Here is an 18,985-nt window from a genome sequence, read left to right as displayed (position 1 = left end):
TTATTGTAAATTTGTATAAAACCAGCTTCCCATATCAATGCAACCATCACAATATAATGCAATGAAACATATATTAAAGATATATATGTTTGTGTACATTCCTTTATTTTCATATCTCCTAATCTCTCAAGTGTAGCTAGGACCTATATATAGAAGAATCTATATCCCTAACAAAATATTATATATGGAGTACAAATAATAAAGTTGCCTTTTAGAACCTTAAAATGATCAATTTAATTTTATAATAAACTTTCATTTCTTTCTTTTTTTTTTGGAAAAAAAAAAAGTAAAACCCTAATTTAATATTGTTAAATAGTGAATGACAAATTTGCTTTCAGAAAAACAAGTTATCTTCCATTAATTTTTTTAGATATTAACTAAATTTTGGTATAACACTCCGTTATTAGATTTAATGATATTATTTAAAATTTTAGAAGTAAGACAATATATTCTTTTATTTTGTATATTTAAATATTAAAAATATAATATATATTTTGCGAATTGTCCTACTTCTAAAATTTTAAAAAATACCATAAACTTTACTAATCGAGTATTACAATAAATTTAGGGAAAGTATGGGGTGTCAATAAAATATTTGTATAATGCGTACAATGGAGGTTTAGGGAGTATTAGAGATATAACTATTAGTGTTATCTTTTTTCATTAGCTTTGGGATGAGTGATATAATTAAAGTTTTAGATTCGAAAGATCAAGAATTCGATTTTTGGAATACTAACTACATTGATAGAGTAGTCATGTCAGGAATGAAAGAGAGGACAAATCTTCCTCTCTGTGATCTCATTATCCTCAATATATAATTATAATTATAAATGTTGTTACATCATATATCTCTTTTTTAATCATATGGAACTGTTCTACTTAATCATAATAAAAACAATAGCAAAGCAACATCATCATCAGATAGTAATAGTAGTATATATTATATGTGATGAATTTTTGTTTTTAAGCTTTTGTTTATTTCTTATCAATTTTACTCATTATTTTGCGGGCTCAAATTGCGTATAGATTTCGTTACAATATTGAATTCTTCTTCGAATAATATATAGGTTGAGTTATGCTTATGCAATAATCAAAGGATTCGACCAAATTAACTATTCACATTCAAATGTGATCTGTTCTAAAATTAGTAAGTCATCGGTGACATGTCATCATCGTGTGGAGCACCATGACTACTGAATAGGAAAAATTATGAATTTCGTTCATAAAATCAAATCCCATTCATAATTCAGTTTTAAATTCAATCATTATAAGTGAGTTACCCTTTAAATGTATAAAATTTATCCATTTCACCGTACCAAAAAAATACATAATAAAAAGATGGAAAAATATAAGAAAACAATGAGAATACTAAACAATATAAACAATAGATATGTTTGATGTTCAATTTAATAAGTATGCAGATGATTATGTTGATTATTCTTAATTAGATGGTTATTTCTTTTTATTCGATTTACTCATGCACAATTAATAATGGCTGGATGTTCAATTTACTAGGTGTGCGAATAGTTATTCTAATGTTAGGGTTTAGGAAGTTATTTGGGATGGAGTATTTTTTATTTTATTCGATCAATTCTAAAACCCATTATTAACATTATTTACAAAAATTATTATCTATCTAATAAAATCGTAAAAATGGTCTATTGAGTCCTATGTTATTTATAAAACCAATTTCAATAATTATAAAAACGATATGAGATATCAAAAATTATATTTTTTTAAATTATGTTGACTAAAAAATATAAAATGAGCATGAAGTAACAATTTCATATAAATTAGAACCAATTCATAGGGGCTCATTTTTAAGAAGATTCCGGCTAAAAAAATATAAATGCTCTAATGTATTTTTCCGTGAATATATGAGTATAATTAGCAATTTTTTCGCAAAAATAAAAAGAAATTCCATATAAAACTTATACAAAGTTTATTTTATATAATGACGGAAGCTCTATTTTTTTTATTAATTAAAATTTTAGGTCGGTTTGGTTGATTTTCTTTGATTCTTATTTTTCTTTGCAAAAAGATAAGAAATATTATTTTTTGAAAATATCTCTTTTTTATCCTAGTTCTTGTCGTTTCTCAAATTAAATAATTGAATTTTCATCCTATGTTTCTGAGTCATATATCCTCATTTAACGGCCGTCATTGAATAAATTATATTTGATGAGTACCAATTTGATTTTTTTCTTTTAGTTATTCTTTTTTTTTTCTGCCAGCCTATTAATAACAAAAATAATTTCTTTCTTTTGCAATTTTTAATCTTTATTAGATCTCTTAATAGGATTTGAACCCAAATACAATTTTGATAATCTATTAAAAAAGAAAGAACAATTAACTCTTGTAGAATTTTTAAGAAATTCTTCGATTTTTTTTTGAAAGCAGATGAGTCGATACATTGAAAAATATGTAGACAGACATTCGTTTTGATTCTATCTCTATTGGTTTGTTTGAAGAAATATGAAAAAGATTGAATCCATACAAGTTTTATAACTTATGTATGTATTATGAGCACCTTGAGAAAAAAAAAGAAATCAAGGATGATTCTAGTTAATATGAGCGAATATTCCTTCAATAGATTTGAGAAAAACAAAAACATAAAAAGAAGAAAAAGAAAAGACATTTATTTTCATGGCTTGTCTGTTGACTTTCCACCAAAAGTATGGCAAATTTAATTTAGAGCTACGAAAAAAAGGGATTCAACACCAAAAGGAATCATGATGAGGTTGTTTTAGTACTTAAAATGCAAAAGGGATTGCCACTATATATGTATCTGAGGTTCTCAGTGTTCATGTTCACTTTTGCTTCTATTAAAGAGAATATAGCCATTCAACTATCCCTTTACAAAGGGCCCCTTCTTTGGGGGAAATACACAAGTGGAAACTAGAGCAATAACATAATTTTATGATTTAAGAGAGATTAATTAATTAATTCATAGTTCATTATACATGACCAGACAAACTTTTGCATTAACATAACTACAGAAACTACAGATCAAAAAATGAGGTATTGTAATTTATTCTAGTACTTAATTTCTTTAATTCTTTTGTTGTTCCATAGTTGAGTTTGGTGGTGTGTGGAGACTAAATATCTAGTAGAAAACAAGCATTTAAAAATACAGTTTAAAAGTATAAGTGTAGACTGTAGACTAAACCAACCAACCAAAATCATGTGATCATAACCTTTGACCATACAGCTGTTACATGTATACTGTTATCATGATTTTGTCTTGCTTTAATTTGATCTGGTGGATGCCATAATAGTGAAACAACTAGCTAGTGTGTTAGTTATAATGGACAATTTTGTTATATTTGACTTCAACATTTGCATCACCACACATAATTTCTCATAGAGATGTCGAAAGAAAATATTAAAAAGGGAAGTATAAAAATACACGATTAAAATCACACCTAAGTGTGTCTCCATCTACTTGTTTCATCTATTTGGTTTAAAAATGCCACTATCCCTAATGGCCCCCACTTGACCTGAACCCCCTTCTAAAAAGCCACTATTTGAGTTAAAAACCGCCATATTGTAGCACCATTCTGCCACTATTTTTCTCTGATTGTGTGGATAATAATATATCATGTTCTTAATCAATTTAGAGAAGTTTAGCTTATGAACCCAACTAACGAATCATGATCGCCAAAATAATAAAACAGTTAGCTCCAATAGTCAATACAGAGAAGACAAACAATTAACTGCATTACATATATTTACATTTTACATTACAAGAACATCCAGAAACACACTACCGTGGCTCCAACAACATCATAATATCTGCCCTTCTAAACTCATGTCAGACCTCAGAAAGCCCCCTCTAGTAGGGGAAGAAAGGTTGCAATTTAATGTCCTAGGCCCTAGTGTTAGGGTAAAAAATTAAAAAAGGAATCAACGATGGAACTGATCATCACTCATCATCATCCGATAGACACACTACATCTGATGATGTAGCTTGAACGGATGCATTGGGTGGTCGTCTGTTACTGCCGCTGCCTAACCTCGTCATTAGGTCCAGCGAAGCCAATTGTGACAGACGAGGCAAAATATTCGGCGCATTCTTATCAGATTGATTGTTAGCAGATAAGTTAGGAGGGGGTAACCCACCTGAAGTCACAGGCGAAAGACCCCTATGAGGATCAGGCTGATGGTGCCTCGGCAACTGCAATGGTGGCTGGGAAGGAAGTGACACAGGATTTAAAGAAATGTTACCCAATGCAGGGTGAGTTGGCATCCCAGGTGGAACTGTACCTGTACCAGTACCAGAAGCAGGCACAGGTGTTGAAGGTCGATAAGGCTGCAGATGTGGTGCGGGAGCACGGATTTCTCCACTAGCTTCAAAATTTACTGAGGGTGAAGGCATGGGGTGGGGATGAGGTGATCTTGCAGGAACGCTGGAGAAAACTCCAGTTGTATTGTATGCGAGCCGTGGAGGCGGGGGGGCCACAGCGTGAGATCTGCCGATAGGACCACGGGAAGGCGAACCAACCTGAGGGGGCCGAGAAGCAGATCGCTGTGTTATAAACTGAAGTAACTGCTGCGTAAAACTTGCATCTGACATTAAGACAGTTGTTAGAAAAAAACAAATACAAAGAGTGGCTTGGATAGCTGTAGATAACTAGAATATGAAAAAAGATTAGATAAATGTATCATAAACACGATCAGATAGAAGCAAATAATTACATATGAAAAAAGCTATCATTTCCCTTGATACTGTAGATAACTAGAATATGAAAAAAGCTATCATTTCCCTTGATGTTACCGAAGTTTGAAGAAACATGGAAAAAAAGGAGCACAATGTTTTATCCCTGTTATTACTCTCCATATAAATCTAAATGCAATCAGTCATGCCTCTGCTTTTCAACAGCAAATATATTATTCTGCTATAAACTACTTCAGTGTATAAAGAGTATATAGACGGCTTGGAAATTACCACCATCACTACGGTCAGGATTATTGGAAGGAAAAGAAGATGGGTTTTCTAATCATATGCTCAGTCAGTAGTATGGAACATATTTTTTTAGATATAAAGAAAACAAATATACCTTTCTGCATTCCTGATTTACCAGATGCGCTATGATTTTTAATCCTAAAAGCCTCAGCCAAGGCTTGATTTAGAAGAACTGTTTTATAGTATGTATCCAGCTCCATCTTTTGTTGCTGAAACACAACCTCGGCGTCACGAAATTTAACTTCATACTTCCTGCGAAGTTCTGCTAATTCCTTCTCATAATCAGTTAAGGTATAATAACATAATCAAATCAATATGTAAACCAGAAGCTAACCGCATCTTCATGATTCTTCATATTTTTCTCTCCAAGTCTACGTATTCTGTCCAATTCATTTTTAAGTGGATCACGGCTTATAGGTGGAACAATCCCAGAAGCTGATGTGCCCGCAGTTTGAATGTGAAGAGTATTGACCCCTGAGGATGTGGATAAGTTTCTTGAGTCTGAAGATTGTGCTCTCACTCCACCAGGTATAGATGAAACAAGGCCCAGATTCGAGGCTGTTTGCACATCTTGATGTGAGTGTGAAACAAGTTCCGAAGTAGAGGATTGCTGCCCTACAGCTTCATTTGAAACTTCACTTGATGACTCAAGATGATGGCTGTGGACAGTATCTCCATTAGTTTGCTGATGTTCGACCCCCGCTGCCAAAGGCAAGTGAGACAGATCCTGGTTGGAAGGAAGTAGCTCAAGAGCAGGTAACTGCTGCACCTGCTCTTGAGGCTCAACAACCTGTGAAGAATTATCGGATTGATTATCTAGTACAATATCAACTGGACCAGACACCAAAGAGTTCTGCACTTCTCTCGCTCTATCAGTGTCTGGTAGGGACTGTACAGATGATGTTGGCTGCGATTGTTCCAGAGGCTCCGTGATATCAACAGGTCTAGATATTGAAGTCTCCTGGACCGAAGTGTTCTCTGTCATGGTTACCACTCCTTCCTGCTGGTCTGATGTGGTACTTGTATTGACTGTTTCTGTCAACTGACATTCAGTCACCTCATGGTTAGTTTCCGACACTTCTGCTGAAATTTGTCCATCAGGCATGCAGGGCAATATTGCATCAGGAATTTGTTGTGGTAAAGAGGGTGTGGTTGGAAGGGGAGTTGTATCGCTTTGACCGAAAGCTCCAACAGATGTTTGATTCAGGGGTGACGAAAGAATTTCCACAGACAATTCCCTATCTGATACAACTATTGAGGCCTCTAAAGCAGTTTCGGGTACTTCAATTGTGATTTCTCCAGCAGGTATAGTTGATGATGAGAATCCATCATGATTTTGTTTCTCTGACGAAGGTTGATTTAAGATAGTAATAGCATTACCATCAGTTACACATGGTCTATACAACTCTTCTAAATCCAAGACATTGACAACACCATCGGGTATTTGCTGCATGGATGAAGAGGGATTCACAGCAGTAATATTTTCTGGACAATGACTGTCACTGACAGTCCCGAGCATGTCCACATGTGCTTCTCTATCTGGGACACCTACTGTGGTGCCAGCAGCAATTCTCTCGTCAATTAAACGTGAATTCTGAGACACAGCATTGTTTGAACCATTGCCTTCAACAGCCTTGCAAGTTTGTGCAGATTTCTCAGAACTTTGCAAACACAATTCATTTAGACTATAGGCATGGTTTTTAGGTGATCTTAAATTCAAAGAAGCAATTCCTTCATCAGATGAAGGCAAATTTGGAGTCTCCACATTTATTGAAACATTGCTCTCATCAGCTACTGTAGCTTCCTTACAACTTACCATGCTAGTGGTAGGTAAACATGGGACATGCTCTGAAGATGATTGTGAATTGAAGGAAGGAGGAACTTCATCTTGATCATCATTCAGATTGCTGAATTTACACATTGAAAGAGCTGCCTCTCCATTGGGAACATCTGATGTTTCCTGATCACATATCTCTCCATTACGAGATTCACAACTAACTTTTTCACTCCCTTGTGCTTCATCTTCTGCGCTTGTGGCTCCACCAGAACATTGTTCTCTAGAATTCCAAGGCTTAGAGAGAGTATCTGCTGGGAATGCAACAGAATTGTCAGGAGACTTAGATAATCCAACCTCGGATCCTGGCCTTGATATGGCTTCAACTATATTGGGTTTCTGCAAAGATTTTAATTGTTTGGCCTCAAGATCCTTGAGACGAATTTCATGCTGCCGGTTTAATTCTCGTACTCTTTTTTCATACTCACTAGTGAAAAGCTTGAGTTTTTCGCTCCTCGTCACATCATTAGGAGAACAACATCGAATAGCTGCCCACTGGAGTTTAACCCTTCTCTCAAATTCAGTCTTCTCTTTCTCCATAGCTGCTTTAAGGTTTTGTTTTTCTTCCTGTAGCATCAGATGTATGTTCCCCTCCTGGTTTTCACACTCTGGAATTCCTTTAGTACTTTCCGGAGTATCTTTGTTGGCTGAATCAACTACCGGTGCCACTTCACTATAGGAATAAACCCGGTTTGATGATTCAGGAGCTTTTGAAGAATCAATGATGCCACAAATGTGGGATAAAATCTCTTCTCTCAGTCCCAACAGCATTGAATAAATTTCATCCACCATTTCTTTCTTACAGGTGAAATTCAAATGCTGCTTTGCAAGCTTGATGGAAGCTTCAAAATCAAGTTTATGCTTTAGCAAAGAAGCAGCAGTCCAACACTGAAATTTTCAGTATAAAAAAAAAAAAGTTATATGTATCAATCAATTACTATACAAAAAATTTGTTATATGTACTAACTGCAACCAACAGAGTAACACGCTTATAATTGAAAGATTTGGAAACCCTGAAAACTAAATGGGATTATTTGATATATTGCAAAAACAGAATACATTAGACACCCTAGTTCTCTTTCTTATAAAGGACAATTGAGTTATCACAGAAAACAAATGGGAAGCAGGAGACGAAGGAAAGAGAAATAAAATCTGCAAAATAACATGACCCTAAACCGAAAACCGTAAATTAAGAATGCAACAGAAGGAAACTCAAGATAATATACTGACCAAAGATAATTGAAAGGCCTGCAATATTGAGACTGGTTTTGTACAGATTTGACGATTGTTCAGAACATATTGAAGACAAGAATCAGCCATTTTCTTGACATCATCCTGAATTAAAAAAATATGTCAAAGATACAGGTAATTCCAAACTAATAATCGACTGAAATAAACATATACAAGATCAACCTTTTTTCAAGTAGAATATCATGAAGCTAGTGAGTGATAGTGTACAACTTTGAAAGATCACTTCCAAAGTTTAATTTAAAAATAAAATATAATAAAATTGATGAGATAATTAATTTCTAAGGACAAATAAATGGGTCTAAAAAAACAATCTACAATTAGATCGAAAACTTGACTATCTCACCACCTTTTTTCTTTCATTTCTTGCACACAGAAGTCATTTACTACTATCTTCTGTCCAATTACAGTAATACGGAATTTCCTTCCTGCTAATATTAAAACCCTTAATAGTTATTTCTTCTTCATCATTATTAACACTATGCAAAGCGCTGCAAGTTGAATAACAGCCAAAATAATAGATTCCTTCAAGAGCTTTCTTCAACATAGCAGGGATCCTGCCCTTCAACCTTAGACTTCAATATTCCAGTTCAATGAATAGAATTTATTTCTACATAACTAAGCATCAAATCACATATTTCAGAATATTTTACAAAGTATGGTTTGTTTAGTAATATGTCTCAACATATGGAAAAAATTCTACGTTATAAAACTGTTTTCATAGAATACTTCTACATTATAATATTACTTTAACTATCAACGTTTCTATAAAATATCTCAGAAATCACATTACACCAACAGCAAAACAGTGTGGTAAACAAACTGTGATCTTATCGGCGATAAAGGAGAGCTGCACAAACACACAGCAAGCAAAAATTAACAGATAGAAAATGAGCTGCATACTGGTAAAAGAAGAAGTTCACAAAGCTTTGCTATCTCCGGCTTCAGTAGAAGTATTAAGCACCTCTGTTGTTTCCTTATATATTCAGCATCATTACCTTGAGATTTGCCTGCCATTTGATAAAGCAAATAGGTAGGGTCAGAAATGCATTAATGAGGAATAATTACAGTATAGGCAAAGGTCACAATTCACATTGAGAATGATACCCCCCTTCCCCCAACAAAAAAAAAAGGCATCCCGCTGCAAAGCATCCTGCATTACACAAGGTCTGGGGAAGGACTGCACCCCAAAGGGTGTAATGCAGGCAGCCTAATCTGATACAAGGATCAGTGGTTGGCTGATTCTAAAGCTTGAGTTCACGTGGAAACAACTCAACTGTTGTTCTAAAACTCCCTTAAATTTTTTCTTTAAAAAAAAAAATAAAAATGAAAAGCTCTTCACCTCGAAACAGTAAGGCAAGGTGGGTGCCTCTTGAAACATAGGTGGCCAGATTTAACGAAAATGAGAGAAAGGGGGTGGAGAGAAGGAAAGGGAGAGGGAATTCAAGCAACTTAACACAACCAGTTGAACTAGAATAGAATCAAAAGCTATCATAGAAACCTCAAGCTACAATACTGATGCTATTTTGTCACCCTCATTAAACTATGAAGGTCGTAAAATACTCACTAAAAATGGAGTGAACTAACCTTCCTTGTCTCGAGAAGATAGCCTTACACCATCAACTCCTGGAGAAAGCTGGTCAACGTTACTGATCAATTTCCTTTGATCGCTTTGCACATCTGATAAAGAGATCCGCCTAAAAATCCAGCTCAATGGCACTCAGACACAAGAAAAATTCAACTACCCAAGAACTATGTACACAGGCTACACATTTTCTTTTCACATACCACTTTATCAACATAATTTTAGTTCACCCAAAAGATTAATTTTATTTGCAAATTATCTTATGTATGATATCAAATGTGTTGTGGAGGGTGGGTCATCCCCTACAAGCAATACAATCTATACATATAACTCAAGCTTAGGTTGTTTCTTATCAAAATCATACAAAGTAAATAAATATTCAGCTACATTGTAGTCATATCTCCATACCATGTGACACAATATTAAATAAATGCAGCTAAACTTTAAGATCAATCATTTATTAGATAATGAAAAACTTTAAGCTCCATCATGTTTGTTTCTAATTTCTTCATTTTGGTAACTAACATTCACATCGCCCAAAACCAACATGTACAATAGCAAGAACAAAACCTTTTGCTAAAAATTGAGTCAGCTACGCATGAACAATGTCTAAAGACAACCACTTAATCTAGACTTTCTTTATGGTTTTATCTATCATTTTTATTTTCCTACGATTACCTGTCTGGATGCCCTTCATCTGATCTACTGTTCCTCTTAAAGATTCTACAAATCTTCTCATACAATCTAACCATTTAATTCTACCATATTTCTGAAATAAATGGAACTCCAACTTTCTCTCTAATGCATTCATTCCCAGTCATATCTTTCTCTGAACCAACATTCATCATAATTCTACAATTATGGTTTAATAAGGTCTTTGGTTCCTATATTTCCCTATATTCATTTTAGCCTATCACATTTTCAATGTGTACATTTTAGTGTGTCAGATTTTTAACGGGTTCAATTTGGTTCCCCGATTTATGAATTATGTCAAATGTCTTACAGCATACATCCATGATCCATGTGGCTGGCCACACTAGGAGGAACAAAACTGAGCCGTTGATATAATTCCATCACGTAATCATGAATTTCGAACTGAGATAGAAAAGGCATTTCGGAGTAGGGGAATAACAAAAGCTAGCCAAAGCCTTCCGATAATATACAAGCAAAGCTTTTCTACAAGAAAGAAGGAGACTCGAAGCTAATAACAACAGCACCACAAAGTTTATCAAAAGTCCCAAATAAAGAATCAAAATTCTAATGTGAGAATAATTCAGGAATAGCAGTAGAAAATTACCTTATCCTTTTAGAGCATGGCCCATTGGTCCCTCCAGTACTACCACACAGCTTTGAAGGGTCAGCAGCCACAGCCAAGTTGCAGTTTTCATCATCAACCGATGTAGCAGAAACATCTGAATGCATGTCCACCATGGTCCCCTTTCTCTTTGAGGGTATCAAATTTTCACCCCTATCATGGCTAACACGTTTCTGAATCAAACTTTCATTGAAAACAGAATTCCTTATCGGTGATGTCTCGTTCCCATTGCAATCAGAGTGATCACTTTGAGGCGCACTTTGAGGCGCTGCACTAGATGCATTTTTTTCTGATAGTCCTTCTGGAGGCCCACTCAACCTAGATTGGGATCTCTTCGTATTCCTTGACACTACTGTCTCTGATGTCTCCTCTCCACGGCAACCAGACTGATTCGATTCAGATGCCAACCTAGCCTCATCAGTTGTAGCACCAGATGGAGCCACATTATTTTCCAATAATAAGTCTTCCACAGGATCACTAAACCTAGACTCGGCTATCATCTCTTTTGCTTTGTCATCTCCAGATGGCACTACACTATCATTTTCCATCTTGTTACCACTATCCTTATCACCTTCCTGAGTTGACTTATCCATCTTATTTGATTCCCCACAAAAATCTGACATCAAGATAAAAAATTTATTGAATATATATGCTATAACAATATATTAAAAACAGGCATGCTCACTTAGCAGTCAGCAGCATTCTTAATCATCTGAATTTTGATTAAGAAAATGATAAGCAAACAAAAAATTGAAGCACTTAAACAGTAAATACAATACAATACAATACAGTACAAGAGAGGCCATTATTTATCCGTTAAGGTATCCTTAAATCACTGTAATAACATAGATGGCTTATTTCAATCATACCATATAAGGCCGTGATGATACACAACAGAATTCCGATGGCTTGCACAAAGGAGGAACTGATCTGAAATAATTCATAACTACTACATTTACAAAATAACATTGCTTTTGTAAACTCAGGAAGGAAGACAAAAACAAACCCAAATCTAAGCAAAGGGCTACTAAGTTATAACCGTCATGGCATTGCCCTACAAAGAGTCCTGTGATAAATTTATTCCTTTAGTAACAGAAAGCAACCATCACTCATCACTTTAATCCTATAATGATTTTCTGGCAACAATTTCACTTGTCTAACATATGCAAATTAGCATCAATTTATTCCCTAAATCATCCAAAACGTTATTAAATGTGACACTCATAACCCATTCCAGAAATTATAGCAAAATTTCCTTAATTAATAGCTCAAAATTAGATGATTAATTAAGAATTAACACTACACAGGAAGTTACGTTGCATTTACCTCCTTTAGATTTTAACGAAGCCCGATATACACGCGCATGCAATCTCTTCTTGTTAACCTTAGAATCGCTTCCTGCACGTTCCTCTTTCTCACTACCTTCCTCCAACTCTTCTTCTTCTTCTTCTTGAGCTCTCAACCGCTTCACACACTTCCGTTTCTCCTCTGTAGAACAAGACCCGAAGCTCTTCGAATTGGAGCCTTTGGAAGGAGAACCAGAAGAGGAAAGCCTCCCAGATCTCCTCAAAGGAGTCGGCACTACCGAGGCAGACTTCTCGACCTTCTTCAGATCGGAACTCCCTCTCGTTGGCGCCGGAGCAGCTGAAGACGGCGGCGGCGTCTTCTTCTCGAGACGCTCGGACCTCCGGTTCCTGGCGATTGGAGTTGTCGGAACGGTTTTCATGGACAATGTATCCCTAGTTGACCTCGGAAATGGAACCACGATCACCACGACCTCAACATTGAGCAACAAAAACTTAAACCTAATATTGTTTTTAGGAACAAAATTGGGGAATGCAGAAAATAATTCTGTGGGAAAAAAAAAAAGAGAGTAATAGTTGTTGAATTTTGCAGAAGATAGAGAATCAAAGAGGAAAAAGTAGAAAGAGTAGTACTAGTTCTTCAAATTTTCTAGCTTTTCTCTCTTTTTTCGCTTCTGACGGAAATGGCGGTGTTAAGGGTTGCTGGTGCCGGAGACAACGCTAAGAAGAAAATTCCCCGAAAAACGATTACTTGTAATTTTACTTTTTGACTTTTTGACTTTTTGAGAGTTTAGATTAATTTTGAATTTTTGATTGGTGTAAAAGTCTTACATGGTCAATGCTCATTCACTTTCTCTTCAAAGATGGACAAAGGGTGGTTGCTCACATAAATCACATGAACAAATTTATTTATTTATTTTTATCTCAAAATGATGCTTAAAATATTGATATATAATTATATATTATATCAAATAATTTAATTAAATATATTAAATTATCTAGTAATTTTTAATATTGATAAAAATAAAATTTTAAAGTCAAAAATATATTTTTTAATTTTATTGTATTTTAAAAAAGATCCACAAAGATATATAATTTATTTTTAACAGTTTTATTCTCATTCAAAAGGTGGTATTTAATATTTTATATTAGTAGAATAAAAATTAATTGATATTTTATATTTCGCCGTTCACGTTCTCTCGGCGTTCACCGTTCGCGTTCGCTCGCCGTTCACCGTTCGAGTTCGCATTCGCGTTCGTCTGGAAGCCACGTTGCTCTGCTTCAAACTCTGCGACCAACCCGCGCGCTCCAACTAGCCGTCGAACTGCTCTCTTTTGTCGCCGTCGTGAGTTCCCTAAACCCGCCACCAGACAATACACTCAATACAACACCAATACTCTGCTTCAAACTCTGCAACTCCTGATTTCTATTACAATAAGTAACTATTTGGTTTGGTAGTGGTTTGGATGTTTTCATCGACTGAATTAAAGTATACAATAGTTATGTTCTCTTCTCTATCACATTGATATTAAGCTTTGAATTATCTTATTTCGTTCTAATTTTACTGCACTCAACATGTTTGATGAAATGCTTTAACCATATTTCTGGTTGGTTTTATAATTTCTAGCTTTTAGAAACTTAGTAAGTCGATTGCATGTGAAATTAGAATAATTGGATCTTAGTAATTAGGAAATTTTAGCTGCACAAATAGCATCTTTGCAGAAAACATATTAGCATGATGATTCCACTTTCATTAGTGTTCTTCTGGTAAGTTTTAACTGTTATTGTGAACTTGTTAATTTGCTAATTGCTCTTGTGTTGTTGTTCTGTTGTTCTTCTGTTATTTTTATTTTTTTTTGTTTTTGTTGTGATTTTCTGTTCTTGATTAGATTATTGCTGGATATTGGTGATCATTGATTTATTATATGCTTCATGTTTTCATTGTTTTCTTCTTCTGAAGGAAAAAAAATTCTGTTTTCATTGTTCTGTTGATTGTTTGTTTTGTTTCAGAAATCAATTTTTTGTGATCAATGCTCAAACTCTGAATGCTGTTCTGCTGGTTTTGCTGTGTTTGTTTTGTTTCAGAAAAAAAAAATTGTGATCAATGCTCAATCTTTGAATGTTGTTCTGCTGTTTTTGTTTTGTTTCAGAAATCAACTTTTTATGATCCATGCTCGTACTCTGAATGTTGTTCTGTTTTGTTTTAAGGCTATGTTTGGAAGAGGTGATTGATTTCTGAGTGTTGTTTTGTTTTTGTTTTAAGGCTGTGTGTTGTGTTCAATTTTCATTTTATAGGAAATTCTTTGAGGTATATAAGAATTAAGAAGGAAGACTATTTCAACGGTATTACTCTGTTGATTCTGGTCTGCTACAAGCTTGAACATAGAATTGAAGAGAGAAACCCTTTCTTATTTCATCATTGGCCTATTTTTGGCATTGCATATCATTGTAGTTTGTTTATTCATAGAACTAGTTGTTTATGATCTCCTTTTGAAGTAAAAAAAATGCAGTAGAAGAGTGTTTAGAACCAGTTACTTTATTCATTGAATTTGTATAGAATCTAAGTGTATTATAAAACGATTTTTTTGGTTGAACCAATAAACCAGTAACTAGAATAGTTCAATGACCGGTCCGGTTTTCAGAACCTTGATTTGTATAGAATATTATAAAATATAATATAAATGTAACAGATGCAATACAATATCATAGAAAACCTTAAACAAAGTAGTAAAATTTGGGTGTTTTTGCTTTCCCATATTTTAATCAAATCATTGATCATTCATTATTGATTGGCTTGATCACAATCCTCAACGTGTCCATTCTTTGGAGCTTATTGTATCTCATTGGTACGAAACAAATAGAAAGGAGTAAAGTACTAACCAACAATAGTACATTACTCTATTTATTATTTATTTAATATATGTAATATGTGCATCAATCTCTGTCTTCTGATGTGTCTCTGGTTTTCTGCCGGCTTCTTAAGAGTAACCAAATAATGCATTTGACTATATATGAATCCATGTTGACAAACTTAGAATACATTTTTTTATGGTTATTTGTCCTTTTTCTCCTTAGTGATATATAAATTATTTTTTTAACACTTAAAATAAATTTACAAATTAATCTTATTTACAAATTTTTTATTGACTGTTAAAAAATAGTCATGTAATATGTATACTGAAAAACTAATTACAAAATTGATTAAATATATAGAATATATATTTAAAATATATAAATATATAATAACTGATTTAGTAACTAATTTTTAGGATATATTTAGCATTTTTTATTTGAAAATATAATTTACATTGAACAAAATTTAGAATGTCAAAGGTGTATAATTAAAAATGCTGATCTCTAATAATGTCACCTTTTTTTGGAATTTTGCTATAGAATCTACTCCTACTTAGTTTATATGCATTGTTATGCACAAGACATAGCAAAATAATCACTTTGATGTTGGACCCATAATTCTCTTTCTTTTGTTCTTGCCTCCTTTTCATTCTTCCCTTTAATTTGCATCAGTTGACACCAAAATAATCATGATTCACCTTTGTTTTGTTTCCTTAATTAGCATTAGTGTATGTTATGCTCAACAATATTATGATCCTAACAGTTGTAATTTAAATGAAACAATCTCAGGATCAAGATACACTTGCAATTCAACAAACCATTCATGCAAAACATTCTTGGTTTACAAAGCCAACAAAAACTTTCAAACTATTTCAAATATCTCAGCATTGTTCCACATGCAAACTCATGATGTTCTTGAACTAAACAACCTCACATCTTCTTCTGATGTATTAGAAGAAGGTAAAGAGGTTCTTGTTCCTATTAACTGCTCATGCATTGGTCAATTTTATCAATTTAATAGTTTCACCTATAGAGTCACTCATAACACCACATTCTATGATGTTGCATGCCAAGTGTTTGAAGGATTGCTGAGTCCAGTAACACTTTCTGAGGAAAATGTTCCACTTGGGAATAAACCAGATTCTGGTTTTGAAATTAAGATCCCTCTTAGATGTGCATGTGTTGATGATGTCATCAGTAGCATGATGAAGGTTAAGTACCTTGTCACATACCCTGTAGTTTTAGGTGATGATCCGGGAAAATTGACCAAGAAATTTGGTGTCTCAGGTGATGATTTCTATGCAGCTAATGGCTTGAAAGATTGGGCAACCATTTTCCCCAAAACATCTGTTTTGATTCCAATAAGGGACGTTCCAATCAAAATCTTTGATGTTCAAGATTCTCCTTCTCCACCTCCTGGTTTTCTTCCAACAACACCAGTGGTGGAGGCAGGAGAAACCACACAAGGTTCGGATTTATATATTGCAGGGCCTCTTATAGGATTTGGTTTGCTCATAGCATTACTTGCAAGTGGATTATATGTTAAGAGCTTGAAGAAATGGAAAAATGATGCTGTTGTCCCTTCCAGTGATTCAAACTCCACCAACCTGATATGCTCAACAACTGGAAGCTCTCCTATGTATATGGAAACCAGCAGAAGATGCTCCACGGCCTCATGGCTGACGCCGGATCTTCTTGCAGAAATTAAGTACTGCTTGGTTAACTACACCATAGAGGAGATTGAGAAGGCCACCAAGAATTTCAGTGACGAAAACAAGATTGGTGATTTGGCCTATAAGGGATTACTCAATAATCTTGAGGAGGTGATGGTAAAGAGGATGAGGTTTGAAGACACAGGACAGGTAATTGATTTGCATTCTAAGATCAACCACTTTAACATTGTGGAATTGCTTGGTGTTTGTTATGGTAGTGAGAGCAAAGTTTCATCATCACCATCATGGTCTTATCTGATTTTTGAATTGCCTAGAAATGGTTGCTTAAGGGAGTGTTTATCTGATCCATGCAATAATCTAAATTGGTACAAAAGGATACAAATTGCTTTTGATATTGCAACATGTCTTTACTATTTACATTGCTGTGCTTTCCCTTCATATGCTCACATGAATGTCAATAGTAGAAACATATTCATAACTTCAAAATGGAGGGGGAAACTAGCAGATGTTGGTAGAGCATTGGCTATAAAATCCACACCCCAAAAGAGAAATAATGATAGTATAGAACTTGTTAAAGGATGGGTGGCACCAGAATACCTCTTGAATAGGACAGTTTCTGAGAAAGTTGACATTTTTGCATTTGGGGTTGTGTTGCTTGAGTTGATCTCAGGAAGGGACAATTTTGATGAGAAAACAGCGAAAGATTCACTTGGATTTTTGTTGGGGGAAGCAAGTGAAGGTGGGTGTTTTGAAGGGTTGAGGAGTTTCATGGATCCTAATCTGAAGGATTATGATCTCCCAGAAGCTTTGTGTTTGTCTTTCTTGGCAAAGGATTGTGTTGCAGATGATCCAATGTATAGACCAACCATGGATGATATCATGAAAGTCCTTTCAAAAATGGTTTAATCAAAGAGCTAGAGCATAACAAGAAAAATCCGTGGTTAAGCTTTGTAATAATGATGAAACTTTATTGTAAAATGTAAAATATATTGTTCATAATGAGTATAAGTTTTCACATCTTCTTAGGCTTTTTTCTATTCTTGTTCATTATTAACATTGATACAGCTTTATCAGCTAATAATCATTACTTAATTCTGTAGAAGAACATCTCAATGCAAGATTAAGCATAAATCAAACAATTAAAGAAAAGTTTTTCTATTTCTTATACAACAATTGGCCTTCAGTTTTGTCACCAATCTTTGTCTTTGAAACACAAATGACTCATGTTTAACACTTAGTCATTGGAAGTATTAGAGAACTGCAGATTCCATTTTACATATTAGTGGTGGAAGAAGTGCAATCTCCAATTGTATTTGTATCACAACAAGACATTAACCTCGTTAGTTTTTGAATTATTCTCTGTCGCACACATTAACTTTGATGATGAGTTACTCTCTCTTGTTGATTAATCTTTTTTTTTATTTTAACTTATTAATTTATTTTTTCTTTTTGTGGCCATATGTCTGTCTTGTATTTATTAGTGAACTCATCATGGATAAGTTAAATATTCCTCTAACTTAATTTTGTCTTCACTGAGACGGCATTAGTAATTCAATTTAATTTATATATTTAAATAACTTAAACTAGGGGTGTGCATGGCCCGACCCGAAGATCCGGTCCGGTCCCGAATATTTTAGAGGCTAATTTGGTGTAATTTTACCGGGTCTAGGGCCGGATAAGGGTCTCAAAAATAGACTCGAGTCACCCGAAATTGGCCCGGTCATTATACACAATTAATATTTTGTGTATTAGTGATGAATGATAGCTATTCTTATGTAAATTTTAAGTATTATAAACCTTAATATTTTGTGTTATTAGTTATTATAAGACTATAAGTTAATGTTTTATGTTTAAAATGCATAAGATTTTTGACTAGTTAATGCATAATATTGTGTTATTTGTATTGATTTAAATATTTGGTGTTATTAGACAATATTAGTATTGATTATGGTTATGCTTTAATTTTAGAGAAGAGTTGGTTCTTGTTATATTTTTCTAAATGAATTTTACCATGTTAAATAATAGTTGGAGTCTTGGAAATATAGATATTTTCACATGCTAGCTTATAAGAAGGTATCAAAGTAATGTAATGTTAACAGTCCGATTTTCACCCGATTTTTACCCGGTATAATCGTAGCCCGAAAGTATATAGATTTTATTGGATCTAGGGTCGGATTCGAATCTAATAAATAGGCTCATTATATATT

At 34.1% G+C, this 18,985-nt stretch overlaps 3 protein-coding genes across 4 annotated transcripts; 1 reads left to right on the top strand and 2 right to left on the bottom strand.

Annotated features, from left to right (window-relative positions):
- Window positions 1–3,631: 3,631 nt before the first annotated feature.
- On the bottom strand, window positions 3,632–5,246 carry LOC127739751 (formin-like protein 14). The gene is made up of 2 exons (XM_052258880.1): window positions 5,061–5,246; window positions 3,632–4,569 (listed from the first exon to the last, which is right to left on the bottom strand). The coding sequence occupies exons 1-2, from the start codon at window positions 5,164–5,166 to the stop codon at window positions 3,926–3,928; spliced, it is 750 nt and encodes a 249-aa protein (XP_052114840.1). The 5' UTR covers window positions 5,167–5,246; the 3' UTR covers window positions 3,632–3,925.
- A 12-nt stretch (window positions 5,247–5,258) lies between these two features.
- Window positions 5,259–13,033, bottom strand: LOC107476979 (helicase protein MOM1). 2 transcript variants are annotated; one of them, XM_016096943.3, is made up of 7 exons: window positions 12,886–13,033; window positions 12,275–12,753; window positions 10,931–11,564; window positions 9,636–9,745; window positions 8,952–9,058; window positions 8,031–8,135; window positions 5,259–7,688 (listed from the first exon to the last, which is right to left on the bottom strand). In XM_016096943.3, exons 2-7 carry the CDS (start codon window positions 12,672–12,674, stop codon window positions 5,277–5,279), a joined length of 3,768 nt encoding a protein of 1,255 aa, XP_015952429.1. In that variant the 5' UTR covers window positions 12,675–12,753; window positions 12,886–13,033; the 3' UTR covers window positions 5,259–5,276. The 2 variants fall into 2 exon arrangements, with proteins under 2 accessions (XP_015952429.1, XP_015952428.1); XM_016096942.3 differs by having other exon boundaries at window positions 12,275–13,031.
- Window positions 13,034–15,466: 2,433 nt separating this feature from the next.
- Window positions 15,467–17,795, top strand: LOC107476980 (lysM domain receptor-like kinase 4). Its single transcript, XM_016096944.3, has one exon. It carries the CDS (start codon window positions 15,795–15,797, stop codon window positions 17,682–17,684), a length of 1,890 nt encoding a protein of 629 aa, XP_015952430.1. The 5' UTR covers window positions 15,467–15,794; the 3' UTR covers window positions 17,685–17,795.
- Window positions 17,796–18,985: the final 1,190 nt, after the last annotated feature.

The sequence above is a fragment of the Arachis duranensis genome, chromosome 3 (genome assembly GCF_000817695.3).
Source record: "Arachis duranensis cultivar V14167 chromosome 3, aradu.V14167.gnm2.J7QH, whole genome shotgun sequence".
Taxonomy (NCBI): Eukaryota; Viridiplantae; Streptophyta; class Magnoliopsida; order Fabales; family Fabaceae; genus Arachis; species Arachis duranensis.
This window is presented reverse-complemented; position numbering and strand designations above follow the sequence as displayed.

Bases quoted from the DNA above. Each gene is read 5' to 3' on its own strand.
- LOC107476980 (XM_016096944.3), top strand. From the start codon at position 15,795: ATGATTCACCTTTGTTTTGTTTCCTTAATTAGCATTAGTGTATGTTAT.
- LOC107476979 (XM_016096943.3), bottom strand. From the start codon at position 12,674: ATGAAAACCGTTCCGACAACTCCAATCGCCAGGAACCGGAGGTCCGAG. The intron at 8,136-8,951 runs GTATGCAGCTCA...TTTTTAATTCAG, and splicing joins GTGAACTTCTTCTTTTACCA to GATGATGTCAAGAAAATGGC. The intron at 7,689-8,030 runs GTCAGTATATTA...TGAAAATTTCAG, and splicing joins AGGCCTTTCAATTATCTTTG to TGTTGGACTGCTGCTTCTTT.
- LOC127739751 (XM_052258880.1), bottom strand. From the start codon at position 5,166: ATGGAGCTGGATACATACTATAAAACAGTTCTTCTAAATCAAGCCTTG. The intron at 4,570-5,060 runs GTATATTTGTTT...TCTTAATGTCAG, and splicing joins TAAATCAGGAATGCAGAAAG to ATGCAAGTTTTACGCAGCAG.